Source organism: Bombina bombina, chromosome 12, assembly GCF_027579735.1.
Source record: "Bombina bombina isolate aBomBom1 chromosome 12, aBomBom1.pri, whole genome shotgun sequence".
Taxonomy (NCBI): Eukaryota; Metazoa; Chordata; class Amphibia; order Anura; family Bombinatoridae; genus Bombina; species Bombina bombina.
The window spans coordinates 19704797-19719427 of record NC_069510.1 but is presented as its reverse complement, the minus strand read 5'-3'; the positions used below and the strand labels follow the sequence as shown (position 1 = coordinate 19719427).

General features: G+C 35.5%; 1 protein-coding gene across 1 annotated transcript in view; it reads left to right on the top strand.

Annotated features, from left to right (window-relative positions):
* Nucleotides 1–5523, top strand: part of OLFM1 (olfactomedin 1) — a 66415-nt gene extending 60892 nt beyond the window's left edge. The window contains exons 5-6 of the mRNA XM_053695957.1: nucleotides 687–793; nucleotides 3803–5523. Of these exons, the coding sequence (XP_053551932.1) occupies nucleotides 687–793; nucleotides 3803–4477 (782 nt within the window). The 3' untranslated portion in view covers nucleotides 4478–5523. The remainder of the gene's footprint in view (nucleotides 1–686; nucleotides 794–3802) is intronic.
* The last annotated feature ends 9108 nt before the right edge of the window (nucleotides 5524–14631 follow it).

The following is a 14631-nucleotide window of genomic DNA, read 5'->3' as shown; positions in this document are numbered from 1 at the left end:
GCTCAGTAGCTGCTGATTGGTTGCTGCACATAGAGGCCTTGTGTGATTGGCTCACACATGTGCATTGCTATTTCTTCAACAAAGGATATCTAAAGAATTGAGCAAATTAGATAATAGAAGTAAATTGGAAAGTTGTTTAAAATTAAATGCCCTATCTGAATCATGAAAGTTTAATTTTGACTAGACTGCCCCTTTAAGTGGCACTGCTACTTATCCTCTCTGCCACCTAAAGTGTGGCAGATCACTTCATTCTGATCAGACCCAATCGTAAGGATTGAAAGCCCCCTCTTGCGCCAGTTACGAGCAGGGGACGGTATTGCACAAGCAACGGCTTCTGTAAAATGAAATGTGGGCAACATATGACAGCGAACCTATATATAAAAGTGTGTGTGTTTCTTTTTATTCTGACACTAGCAGAAAGTGCACGTCTGTTCAGTACTGATCTGTGAATACAAGCTCACTGTTACTGCGGCACAATGGTGTTTGTATGATGTGTCATTTTGACAAAGCTATTTTTTGGGGAAAACCCCATATATACAAAGACATGCTCTAAGGTAGGCTGACCCTATGCAGTTCCCTTTGCCTAACTACACATAGGCCATTTTGTCTTAAGATGCATATAAAAGACCCCCACTGCAGTAAAGAAGAATAACCCATCTTCTAACTCTCTATATCCTGTTTTGCAGCTTGTGGTAAACTTACAGGCATCAGTGACCCAGTTGTTATAAAGACGTCTGGCTCCCGGTTCGGCTCCTGGATGACAGACCCTCAGGCTCCAGAAGGAGATAACAGAGTAAGTGATCCCTTCTTGACAATACTGTGGTATACATCATGTGACCATAGGAACACTAGACAGATCATATACTGTAAGACCCTGGACATAAAAATGTACGTTTACAGAAAACTTTCACAGCTGCTATAAGCATTCATTTTCTGACTTTTAATTTGATAATTCCACTCGATTTTCTAATTATTTATTATTATTTTTTGTTAGGTCAAAAAAATTGACACAAATTGCAACAAAATAAGAGTTAAAACGTTCTGCACTCAATCAACAGATCATTTTGCTTTATTGATTTATTGACGACATTTACAAAATTATGGCTGGTTTATTTTGTTATATGCTGAGAAATTGTATACTTTGTTGCATTCCTAGAAACCTAATTATTATGAAGGGAAAAAAAATCAATATTGTGTCATTGCAATTCTAGATATCACATTGCAGTTCACTCGGAGAGTTGCTATGCAACTGTTTTAGCTATTAAAGAACGCAATGTATCTTCCATGGCTTTTTTACTGTATATGGTTACACTGTACGAGAACAAAACGCTACTGATTTATGAATAAATTAAATAATTTGACCACTAGCAATGAAGTCATGAACTGGATGGACAAAATAAAAATACACATGAGCTTTTCAACTGAATATGGGAAATCAGAGAACAGTGATTTTGTTTTCTAGCATAAGTTAGTTGTGAACCACAACAGAGCCTGATTTGTACAAAATCATTTTAAACTGGAAATGTGCACAGATAACTCTTTAACTTATTGAAGAGTTTGCCGGTAGAGTTAATGGTGTTTTGTTTCCAAACTCTTCAAGATGAGGGACCTGTGTGAACGTTCCAAACCAGACCGTATTCATTAAAAAACAAATACCGTTCTTGTGTATAGCCAGCTAATGTCTGCAGATGTTCAATTACACCTCAGAATAATGGAAACCTATACAGAAAATAAATAAATATCTCATTTAAAAATATAATTTCTAAATATGCTAAAATAAAGTTAATTAAAATTAGCATTATATTAAATTACTACGTATTTAGATACATAATTAACACATTTCATTAACCCAGCCATATATTATTTAAAGAATAATAATATAAGTAAAACAAATTAAAAATAACAAAGTGTAAACATTGTGATATTAAAGGGCATGTGGTCCTTAAAAGTCCTCAATCCAAAAATTCCTTCAAAGATTGTTCTCCAAAAGAGAGAGATAACACAGACTTATAGAGTGATATTGTTTCAAATAAATTTCAACTATATGTAAACATGTCAAGTACATACTGACATGTGGTAGGTGAGTGCTCAGTTAAAGGGACACGAAACCCACAATTTTTCTTTCATTATTCAGAGAGAACACACAAATCAAAACAACTTTCCAATTTAATTATTTTACCTAATTTGCTTTGTTCTCTTGGTTTGTTGAAATGCATATCTAGATATGGTCAGGAGCTGGTACCTAGCTACTGATTGGTGGCTGCATATATATGCCTCTTGAGATTGGCTAACCAATCTGTTCAGCTAGTTCTCAGTAGTGCATTGCTTCTTCTTAAAGAAAGATTTCCAAGAAAATGAAGCAAAATTGATTATAAAAGTAATTTGGAAAGTTGTTTACATAGGTATGCTCTATCTATCATGAAAGAAAATGATTGGGTTCCAAGTCCCTTTAAGATGCTTATTTTTTCTCTTTAACCTTTTTTGATATTATTTTAATATTGTCTGCAATAAAAATGTTTGTATCCTTCAACTGACTATGGTTTTAGAATGACCAATAATGGCTACATATGGGCCCTTAACACTCTTCTAATACCACAAGTGAGTACTTTCTTAGCATTCCTTCTTATATTTGAAATATATTTGAGAACAATCTATGAAGGGATTTCTGGACTGAGGAGTTTTACAGACCACATATCCTTTATTATCACAACTTTTTCATTTATTATTTAAATAGGCTATTTATTGTATGGGCCTGTGTTCTGCTAAGATGTATTGACTGTGTTTATAAACTGTGTTTTTTTCTTTCCTAAGACATGGAGAGTCCACAACGTCATTCCAATTATTAGTGGGATATTCACTCCTGGCCAGCAGAAGGAGGCAACAAGCACCCCAACAGAGCTGTTAAGTGTCACTTCCCTTACCCATAACCCCCAGTTATTCTCTTTGCCTCTGTCAATGGAGGTTGAGAAGTGTGATTCGATTTGCTTATGAGACTGCTGGACAGCAGCCTCCAGAGAGAATTACAGGTCATTCTACTAGGTCTGTCTCCTCATCTTGGGCTTTCAAGAATGAAGCTTCTGTGAAATAGATTTGTAAGATAGCTACATGGTCCTCTCTGCATACTTTTTCAAAATTTTACAAATTTGATACTTTTGCCTCGGCTGAGACCTCTTTTGTGAGAAAGGTTCTTCAAGCGGTGGTGCCTTCTGTTTAGGTCCACCTGTCTTGTTCTCCCTCCCTGTTCATTCTGTGTCCTCTAGCTTGGGTATTGGTTCCCACTAGTAATTGGAATGACCTTGTGGACTCTCCATGTCTTAGGAAAGAAAACAAAATTTATGCTTACCTGATAAATGTCTTTCTTTCCGGACATGGAGAGTCCACGACCCCACCCTTAAATAAGTATTTTTGTTAAACCTCAGGCACCGCTACACCTTTGTGTTATCTTCTTTTTCCATTTCCCTTTGACCGAATAACTGGGGGTTATGGGTAAGGGAAGTGACACTTAACAGTTCTGCTGGGGTGCTCTATGTCTCCTCCTGCTGGCCAGGAGTGAATTTCCCACTAGTAATTGGAATGACGTTGCGGACTCTCCATGTCTGGAAAGAAAGACATTTATCAGGTAAGCATAAATTTTGTTTTTAGTTAATTTAATATTTAAAGTTCAACAAAATACATTTGTAACTTAATATATAGTTGTTCTGAAATATAAATATCCTTTTAGTTTACTAGATGATGATAAAATATCTTAGGAATATTGATGTGTCCTCTATGAAAGACTGATGGAAATGTTTTTGCCCCAAAGGTTTGGTATATGGATGGCTACCACAATAACCGTTTTGTCAGAGAGTACAAATCCATGGAAGATTTTATGAACACTGACAACTTTACCTCTCATCGTCTCCCACATCCATGGTCTGGGACGGGACAAGTTGTATATAATGGTTCAATTTATTTCAACAAATTCCAAAGCCACATAATCATCAGGTTTGACTTGAAATCAGAGACAATACTGAAGACACGTAGCCTGGACTCAGCTGGCTACACCAATGTCTATCACTATGCTTGGGGAGGACAGTCAGACATTGACATTATGGTGGATGAGAATGGATTGTGGGTAGTCTATGCCACTAACCAAAATGCTGGAAACATTGTTATCAGCAAGCTGGACCCCAATACACTCCAGATTCTCAAGACCTGGAGTACTGGATATCCCAAGAGAAGTGCAGGTGAGGCTTTCATGATCTGCGGAACACTCTATGTCACCAATGGTTACTCAGGTGGTACCAAAGTGCATTATGCTTACCAGACAAATACATCCACCTATGAGTATATTGATATTCCTTTCCAAACCAAATACTCCCACATCTCTATGTTGGACTATAACCCAAAAGACAGAGCTCTATATGCATGGAACAACGGACATCAGGTACTTTACAACGTAACTCTATTCCATGTCATCAGATCTGACGAGTTGTAGCCAGTCCTGCGACCTATGAACTGGCCGCGAACGTAGGACGATAAGAACTTGCTTATGTGAAGAAGCAGTTGCCAAAATTAAACTGTCTTTGTGATGGGTTGCAAATGACTAAATGGCATGGATACCTAGCTGTACCCTCTGAAAATCAATACCACAGACCATGGAGATCATTTTGTGAACTTTTAAATAAAGACTATAAACATAATATATGAGGCAGTGACTGTTGAAAATGATCTGTAATGAACAATATCTTGTGACTGGTTTAAGTGGTTAAAGAACTTTTAAAAGGCAAATGGGATGATAATATTCCTATTATGAAAGGAAAATTACTAGCTGACGCCATTGCTGGATTAACCCCCTGGATATCTATATCCGTTTGGTGATTTTAAAGTAGAAAATTCACTTATTTTTTTTTTCTAGATTAAACCAGGCTGAGATTCCCAAAGTAGTGTGACTACTTAACAATGTGTCTTAGTGGTTTCTTAATTTGATGGGGTTAATTTACATTTCCAGCAAAGGGCAGTAGTTGTCTATATTGTTTAAACTTATGTATTCTGAATAAAATATATAATGTATAATGTTTGTTGTAATCAAAAGTATTCAAATGTGTTTTGTCTGTTCACGCAATGAATGTTGTTCAATTTGAAGTAGTTTGGATTTACTAAAATAATATGATTTTGTTTCTGTAAAAAAATTAAAGAAAGAAAAAAAAATATTACATATAATATATATAAATATGGATATATAATACAGTGTTTACCGTTCACCAGTAGACACTAAGGAGCATTGTTTGGTCTTACAGATGTGCAACTGGTAGAGAAAAATAATGATTGTGTTGCGATATCTTATTAGCGATGCAAAATGGTAAGCAAAACTAGCTTTCTGTGAAATTGTATATTCTTAATTTCCCCTCTATTTAAAGTACACTTATGAAAGGATTAGATTTTTTTTTTTAATTCAGTAAAATGGAAAAAAAAATATCAGAAAACTTTGTACTATTCACAGCTACATAAAAGTAATTAAAGAACTATCTAGAAAAACAAAAACGGTGTTTGTTTTCAATTTGTATTGTACAAAATGGCATTATATGGAGAAAAATGTAAAAACTTTTGGAATGGGTATATTTTAGTATGCCTCTAAGCACAGTTGTACATTCATAAGTGTCTGTGCACTTAAAGGGACATTTAACACTAAATAAATGCTAGATAGAATGATGCATTCAAAGATAAGATTAGACTTCTAATTACATGTAGATGTCATTTTAAAAATTTCATTATTTGTTTAAATAGTGACAAAATAAATCTAAAGTTTTACCGTCTATAAAACAATGGCAGCTTCTCTGCTGTAGCCAATTAGGGACAGTTATAAATAGATCATTAGAGTGTGCAGCCAATCGCTGTGTGGGATATAACAGTGTTCTGCACTTCCATTTCTATCAGGAACTGAAATGTTCACAATTTCAGAATGAAATTACAGGAAAAGAAGACAAAATAAGTAATGAATGATAATGAAAGTATATTGCAGAGGTTTTTTTTAATATATTCAATTTATAATTTTATATTACCCTCTCGAAGTGTTGAATGTCACTATAAAGGGCCATGTTTTTATTTTATTAATTACAGCCTTACATGTCATGCCTGCCAGTCATGGGTATGAGTGTAAGCCAGGATGGGAAGGTAAATCCACAGCATTTTTTTTTAGCCCTATTTGTGTTTGATTGACAGATATATACGTCCAAGAGGTTGTCATGTAATTGATATACATAGTTTTACTAAAGGCAGAAGATGGGGCATTAAATATTTTGTTTACTGATTTTAACTTGTCTGTTTACTATCAATGAATGAAAGAAAAGCATTTTCTTTAATTCCAGATATCAATATGCATGTATAATGTATAACAAAATAACATTTTCCAAAACTTTATATAAAACATTAAATATGATACAAACCATTAATGTATCCAAATTTAAAAATGTTGTGGAAGTCAACTGTTAGTCTTTTATCCATGGTAAAAACTTTTTTCCTTTTTTTTTTTTAATAAACACAGGTCCTAGAACAGTGGAATTCAAAGTTGAACAAACTATATTTTGAGTTTAATGGCCCTAGTTTCTAAGCTGTTGCTTAGAAAGTTCAAAACCTCTTGCAGTGTTATAGAGAAGAGGGGATGGAATTGGTACCCATAAAAATATTGTGTGAATAGGCCTGTAAGTATTATGGATTTATTTGTAGCTACACTTTACCCACCATAGAAATGTCTGTTTATTTATTGTTTTTGTATCTTTGTTTATATCATTGTTTATTTATATGATTGTTTATATCATTGTTTATTTATGTTATTGTTTATATCATTGTTTATTTATGATTGTTTATATCATTGTTTATTTATATGAATGTTTATATCATTGTTTATTTATATGATTGGCATATGAGCCTCTTCGAGATTTTAACATTTAGATGTTAAATGAACAACTTTCCAATTTACTTTTATCATCATATTTGATTTGTTCTCTTGGTATTCTTTTTTTGAAAGATAAAACTAGGTAGGCTCAAACTGATTTCTAAACCGTTGAAAAACGCCTCTTATCTCAGTGCATTTTGACAGCGTTTCACAGTTAGACAGTACTCATATGCAGGGAAGGGGGGGGGGGAGAGTCTGCTCTTCCTGCTTTCTCAGCCCTGTTCAGTGGGTGTCCCAGTCTAACCTCATCAACAGAGCTAAACTGGGAGCTTCTAAGTAAGTTTGTAAACTGTTTTATACTGGATTTTTAGATCAGTTTCTGTGCATATTCTTCTTTATAGTGGTGCCTATTACATGCACTCATATGAAAAATTGGTGTAAAAAGTCCCTTTAAAGCTGGAAATACACCCTGCAGACTTCTTAAGGCTAACCCTGCTACATGGCTTCAACAGATAACAACTGCAAAAACTTTATACTAACATAATGAGCTTGGCTAGCTTTCTTGTCTGCAGACTCAATCCCTGATTTGCTCCTTCAAATAAGCCAAATGGTAGTTGTAGTTTGGCTAATAATTTTGTATTCAACCATTTGTAGCAACAACTCACTTCTCAGGTGACTTGAATGAGATTTCCTGACATCAGCGAACAACTAAATAGTACAAGTCCATTGTAAATCCCATTTACCACAGAAGGATCAGCGTGTCTGACATTGCTCTTGCGCAACCTATACACATTTGTGTGTGTGTATATATCTATATATATATATATATATATATATATATATAGACTGGTAACGATGCAAAAAGGCACTCACTGGTTTTCCATAGTAAAATATAACTTTTAATATAAACAATTAAAAGTACAGAGGCTCTGTACTTTTAATTATTTATATTAAAAGTTATATTTTACTATGGAAAACCAGTGAGTGCCTTTTTGCATCGTTACCTGTCTGGATATTTCTGAAGTTGCACCCTGGGAGTTGCTTAACCCTTTGAGTGCTAAGCACTTTCCCACCTGGGTGCTAAGCACATATGAGGGTTTTTTAAATTTTACATTTTTTTAAATATATTTTTTTTACTTTTTTTTCTTTTCAGATCCCCAAGACTTATACCGTTGGAAAGGTTATGCGATTACTTTTCCAACGGTGGGTCTTGGGGGTCTGTAGCTGCTTAGATGCCTGAGATACAGGCTTCTAAGCAGATGCCCCCTTTCCCTATATTGTCCTTTGTCATTTTTAAATAAAGTTGCGCGGTGATGTCATCACATCATTACGCATGACGTCACTGCGCAAAACGGAAAGCCCCGGCGATGCCTGTCACTCTACAGGCACGATCGCCGGGGTAGGAGCTGGTGGGAGCCCTCAGATCTCCCTCAAGGTGGGAGAGTGCTAGCGACGGCTCTGAGCCGTCTAACACCTGAGTGAGAAACTCTGCGACGGCTAAGAGCCGTCGTTAGCACTCAAGGGGTTAACATTGGATTATGGAGTGCCTACCCTACTGACTTTTTGTTATATAAAAATAAAAAATAATGTTTTCTTCCATGTGAAGAACATAGGAATGTAAAGTATTCCTAGCATTCTTTTTGTGTAGTTCAGTTTTGGGTTTTCACAGAAACTGATTTTTATTTATTTATTCATTTTATGTTGTGTGCCCATAGAAGACTATGGGGAAAATAAATTAGCCCGGAAGAAATTAGTTCTGAAGTTAGCGCACCTCAGTCTTTCGCTCGCACGCTAGCTTTTTACTTTCAATTTCTAATATGCTTTCAAACCTGGCCACTGTTTGTAATCTGGCCTCTAGTGTTAAAGAACACAACCAATAGCAACCAGCATATATAACAGTAACCTGCACTCTCAAAGATATCCGGCACACCCAACACTGAAAGAGCAATCACATTGTGGAACTCATTACCTAAGGAGGTAGTAAATTCCAATACCTTACATACATTTAACAATGGTTTAGATACATTTCTGGCTAGAAACAGAATTCATGTACATGATTGATTTTGTTAAATGGGTCACCTTTTTTAATGGAATTAATTTAAGCTCAACTGGAGCTTTTTTGTAAGTATATTAAGATTTGTATAGGTTGATCTGAATGGACTTCTGTCTTTTTTGTAACCTTATCTACTGTTACTTTGTATTTTAGGATATATAATGGTAATTTTCACTCTCAAGACTAACCAACACACCAGAATAATAACAATAATCTAAAGGTCTCTGGGCTGGCGAGATTATTTAAGAATTCCCAAGTGGGATGACCTAAAAACATTGTAATTTTCAAAATCATACAAAACAAATAATTAAACCAATCACACAAAAATACTCAGAAAAAAATAGTATTATTAAGGTGCATCATAAATTGTAACAAAATTGGTCACCAAAAATTGTATTTGATCCAAAACTTAAAATGTGTATCCAAATTACACAGCGTAAACCGTAATTTAAGTACACTGGACGTGCAAAAACACACAGACATTTGTACTTATAAGCGAAAAATACAAAGCATAATTGCTGTTTTTTCATCAAAGGGACTCAACATGGGCGCATATGAAATTGTTTCTCAGATCCCAGCCTAATTATTATTTCTCCCTCCAGATCTCACCTTTTTCTTGCAAACTAAAAGGTGGCAAGCGTTTAATTACTCTGAAAGTAAAACCTATGCATAAAAAAATAACAGCGGATTTAAGGTACAGTGCATTGAAAACAACGGGTTTATATTTGTATTAGGCGTAATATTAAAGTTTAAACAAACACCAGTTTCTTCCTGTATGCTTTATCGTCCATTGTAAACGTTTACATAGCAGAGAGCTCTCGTTATTTCTATAGGAGATATCCCGCCATTCGCAGGTGCAGCGCATTTTCTTTTGTAATTGCACAAAGACTGTCCCTGTCAGGCTAAATGTGGTTTTCATGCTTTTTCTTGTAAACGTTTGGTAATCTGACCAGGGGTCAAGTCCTACAAAAAAAAGTGTCGGAACTCACCAAGACTTCCACCCACCTCACAATTAATATTGTTTTATATATATATATATATATACACTGTATTTATATGTATATAATCTATACACTTTGGTTAATAAAAGCAAATTAAAACCAATAAAGGGTTGAATGGTTGCCTTTGGGCCTGAAAATCCTCCCCTGTCACAGAGTGTCACCCACTTAAGGCGCAATAGTCCTATTTCTGCTGAGGGGAGCTAAATAACCCCAGAGCAAACCACACAGAAATGTAAGCACCATGTGTTACACACATTACGGGGTGATCACCCAGCAGAACCGCTGACAGGCTTGCATTTATTGTATTGTAGGAAGTGTTACTGCCCATTATTAGAGGATCTCACTATCACTCTTATCAGACTGTGGTCCAGCTCCTCCCACCACCAGCGGCAGCAGTGGTTACTGAAGCTTTCCTGTTCTCTGTCCAGGGGGAACTTAGTTCCTCTTGCAAAAATAGTGCAGGAACTCCGTTCCCATACGTTCCCGCTCGACTTGACCCCTGAATCTGACCACTAGTGTTAAACAGCACAACCAATAGTAACCAGCATATATAACAGTAACGTTCACACCCAACCAAAACTAGAGCACTCAACAGCAATGCAACTTGCACACTGAATAGTTAGTATCTTGTACACTCAGCAATAAAATACACACACACCATTCAGTGACATACACAAATATATATAAATAAATAGCACCATGTTATCTATATGGTACAGATGAACTAGCGCTGTCTAACTGTGACAAACTGTCAGAATGCACTGAAATAAGAGGCGGCCTTCAAGAACTTATAAATTAACATATGAGCCTACCTAGGTTTAGCTTTCAACAAAGAATACCAAAAGAACAAAGCAAATTTGGTGATAAAAGTAAATTGGAAAGTTGTTTAAAATGACATGCCCTATCTGAATCATGAACATTTAATTTTGATCAGACTGTCCCTTTAATGGTCACAGTAAGTTAAGCCAACAGGAAAAAGCATTTACGTTGTGAGGGGATATGGTTTTAAGAGCAGCTATTTTACTTGCACGTACAGATGCTGTGTTCAGAGGGAGCGATCATTCTTACATTACTGCTAGTAGCTTACGCACTTCTGAGCGAGATCTCTCATTTGTAAAGCGTTTTTAGAGACACAAATCTGTGCTCATTGCCTCTGTATGCTCCTTAGTTTACCATATTTTCATTTCTATCACATTACCAGAGTCCTCTGTGGTGTTTAAGGCATGTAAACATGAATAAGGGGTGTCAGGCGAGCAAAATAAATTCTCTGTGCTCTGTGTTTTTATTTCCAGTCTTTAAAGGGAAATTAATCTTTTAATGTCTATATAGAAAATGCAATTTTAAACAACTCTCTATTTTTGTTCTCTTGGTATCCTTTTGTTAAAAAATAATCCTAGGCTCATAGGACCTCAAGAGCGTACACCTGTTTTTAGCGCTCTATGGCAGTAGTGATTGCAACAATGTTGGTTAAAAAAAAAGAAGTTATACTCTCTTATGCACAGCCAATCAGCTATCAACCAGAGGTAATTAGTTGTGCATTCTCCTTACGTTGTAACTTGTGAAAAGAAACAATAAACAGCAGTCATAGACACTGATGACACTGAGTTGCTGAGAAACGCGTTGCCATTTTATATTTTGTTTTAATACAATTTTTAAATGCCCCTTTTTGAACCTATCTTTGCTCTTAAAGGGACACACTGTAAATATGCTAAATCAGTTGAAAGTGCTGCAGCATAACTGTAAAAAGCTGTCAAGGAAATACCACTTGATATTTAAAGGAACAGTAAAGTCAAATTAAACTCATGATTCAGGTAGGGCATGCAATTTTAAACAACTTTACAATTTGCTTTTATCATCAAATTTGCTTTGTTAGATGCAAATGTTCTGTGAACAGTTATCCTTCAGATGCTGCCAGCTGCATGTTGGGGAAAAAAAGAAGAAAGAAACAGCAGCAGCCAATTAGCCTCATCAGTTCTGATGTCACACTTTGTTTTACTGTGATCCCATGGGAATTCACTGAAATCACGTGAGATTTCATAGCAAACTTTCTTAAAATAAAGAGTGAAATAACATGACTGTGCCTGCACATGCCAGATGCCCGCTCCCTTTCAAGACCCAGGACTAGCAACACAATTGGCTGCTTAAAGTCCCTTTACAATAGGTTGTGGCTGCTGAGGAAATTTTAGGTAAAATATCTTCCTATTTTTACATAGAGATGTTCAGGTGATATTCTCTAGTCAGATGTTTACAGCTATGCTTTATTACTTATATCACGGCCCTTTAAACCTGCCTTCCATATCTACTCATCAGAGAGTGAGTGGTGTCATGTGTCCTGTGCTTTGGTGACTGGATCTCAGTCTCTCCGGGTGGCTCTGAGGACCCGGTCTGCCTGTATAGCACCATATGGCACTGCATAAATTGTGCGTTTCCTTTAACCCCTTTATTTGTGTGTTCCCGCTGACGGTACTAAGCCATGAGGCGCCTCCTTTATTGTGACTTTATAACATGCTGCATCTTTACCGTCAGGGAAAATCCAAAAATCAGATCTGTTGGTAGATCTTGAAGAATGAATATGAGGCACCTGCTGTGTGGGCAATGATTATCAATTAAAGAGACATTGAAGTGCAAAACAGAAAATGTTAGAACATATAAGAGTTAAACACATAGTCAAAGTCAGTTCCAGCCCAGTAATGCATTATTGAGACCTTGCTAAGCACATCTATTAAGACAGTGACAACAGACATACGTGTGTAGCCACTAATCAGCAGCGTCAGCTAGCACCCAGTAGTGCATTGCTGCTACTTAGGTAAGCTTTTTCAACAAAGGATACTAAGATACCAAGTTGAAGTTAAAAACGATTTTATCCCAAGTAAAAAGTCTCTTAAAATGAAATGTTCTGTGTTGAAGAGACACCTAGGTAGGCGTCTGGAGCACTACATGGCAGGAAATAGTGCTGAGATCTAGTGCTCTTGCAAATGGATAACATTCTTGCAAAACTGCTGCCATATAGTGCTCTAGAAATAGGGTTGCCACCTTTCTTGGAAGAAAATACCGGCCTTGCTCATTAACATAAATTTGAATAAATAATTAAACAGCATAACTTAAAAACTAAAGCTGATAGGACTGATTTTAAATGCTCATTTGTTTATAACTCAGAAGAAGTATCACTTTCAATATTTATTATTTATTTTCTACATTAACATGAACCTTAAAAATACCGGACATGTAGGTAAAATACCGGCTGGGTGCAACCCTATCCAGAAATAGGCCGGCTCCAAAGTATACATCCCTTCTTTTCAACAAAAAAATACCAAGAAAATTAAGAAAAAATTGATTATAGGAGTAAATTAGAAAGTTGTTTAAAATTGCATGCTCTATCTGAATCATGAAAGAATAAATTGGGCTTCATATCTTTTTAACATGCAAACCGTATTTGTAATTATACAGTACATTAACCTCATCAGCAGTCTAATAACTAGAAAGCTTAAAAGGCCAAATCTCTTTCATATCTATCTATCTATCTTATATTTATCTATTTATCTTCTATCTATCTATCTATCTATCTTATCTTATATCTATTTATCTTCTATCTATCTATCTTATCTTATATCTATCTTATATCTATTTATCTTATATATATCTATCTATCTATTTAACTATATCTATCTATTTATCTTATATCTATCTATTCATCTATTTATCTTATATCTATCTATCTTATATCTATCTATCTATTTATCTTATATCTATCTATCTATTTATCTTATATCTATCTATCTATCCTATCTATTTATTATGTATTTTTTAACTAAATCATAATATCTCTTACAAATGCATTCACCGGTATAAAAATAACCACGCAGAGAAGGAAACATTTACCATTTTCTCATTTCCTGATGAAATATCTGTTTTTACACCTTTGTCACCCTTGAGCAGACTCGTCGATAAAATAAAGGATTTGTGCGACTGGTCTGTAATGGCTTCTGTAACGCAGAGTCGTGCGTAATTTGTTTCCTTAGTAAACATACAGCAGCTGCTTCATTACTTCATTAGCACTCGGATTAGAAAACCGGGTTGTGCTGCAGCTATTTGTGCTCCTGGCTGCCTGCAATAAATGAAATCTAATGTGTATAAACAAGAGTTAACCTGGAATTACCCCCCCCCCCCCAAAGTCTTTCCTCGCCCAGTTGTTTCTCTTTTTTTCAAAGGTGACAAGGTTACATTGTTTATGGGCTCCGGCTGCCGTCCACAAAAATACTGGATAATCTGTAAGAGGCTGTTAACAATGGTAGTTGGGGGTCACACAATGCCCCCCCCCCAAAAAAAAAAAAAAACCTCCACTCTTGTTCCATGTAAAATTTGTCGCAACTGAGCAGTCATTTTATCCCTTGGCTGCCTATCAATAATTTTACTGTAAGATTTTGAGGAGGTTTTTATTTATGTATTTTTTTTTTTATGATGCCAGTACCCTTAATTTGTTCTGTGCACCGAGGTGCATATTTTGTTTTAGGAATTTTCACAATCTTTGTATGTGATGTTGCAGGTAGTTTCATGAAGGGTTTTATTTTATCAGAGCTGTATGCTTTTATGTTTGTTTTTTTAAATTAAAGACATTTCTATCTGTTACTTAATTTGTCAAAAAATACAAATTATTACACACTTTCTGAAGCTCCAGCTTCTACTGAGTATGTACAAAAGTGCAC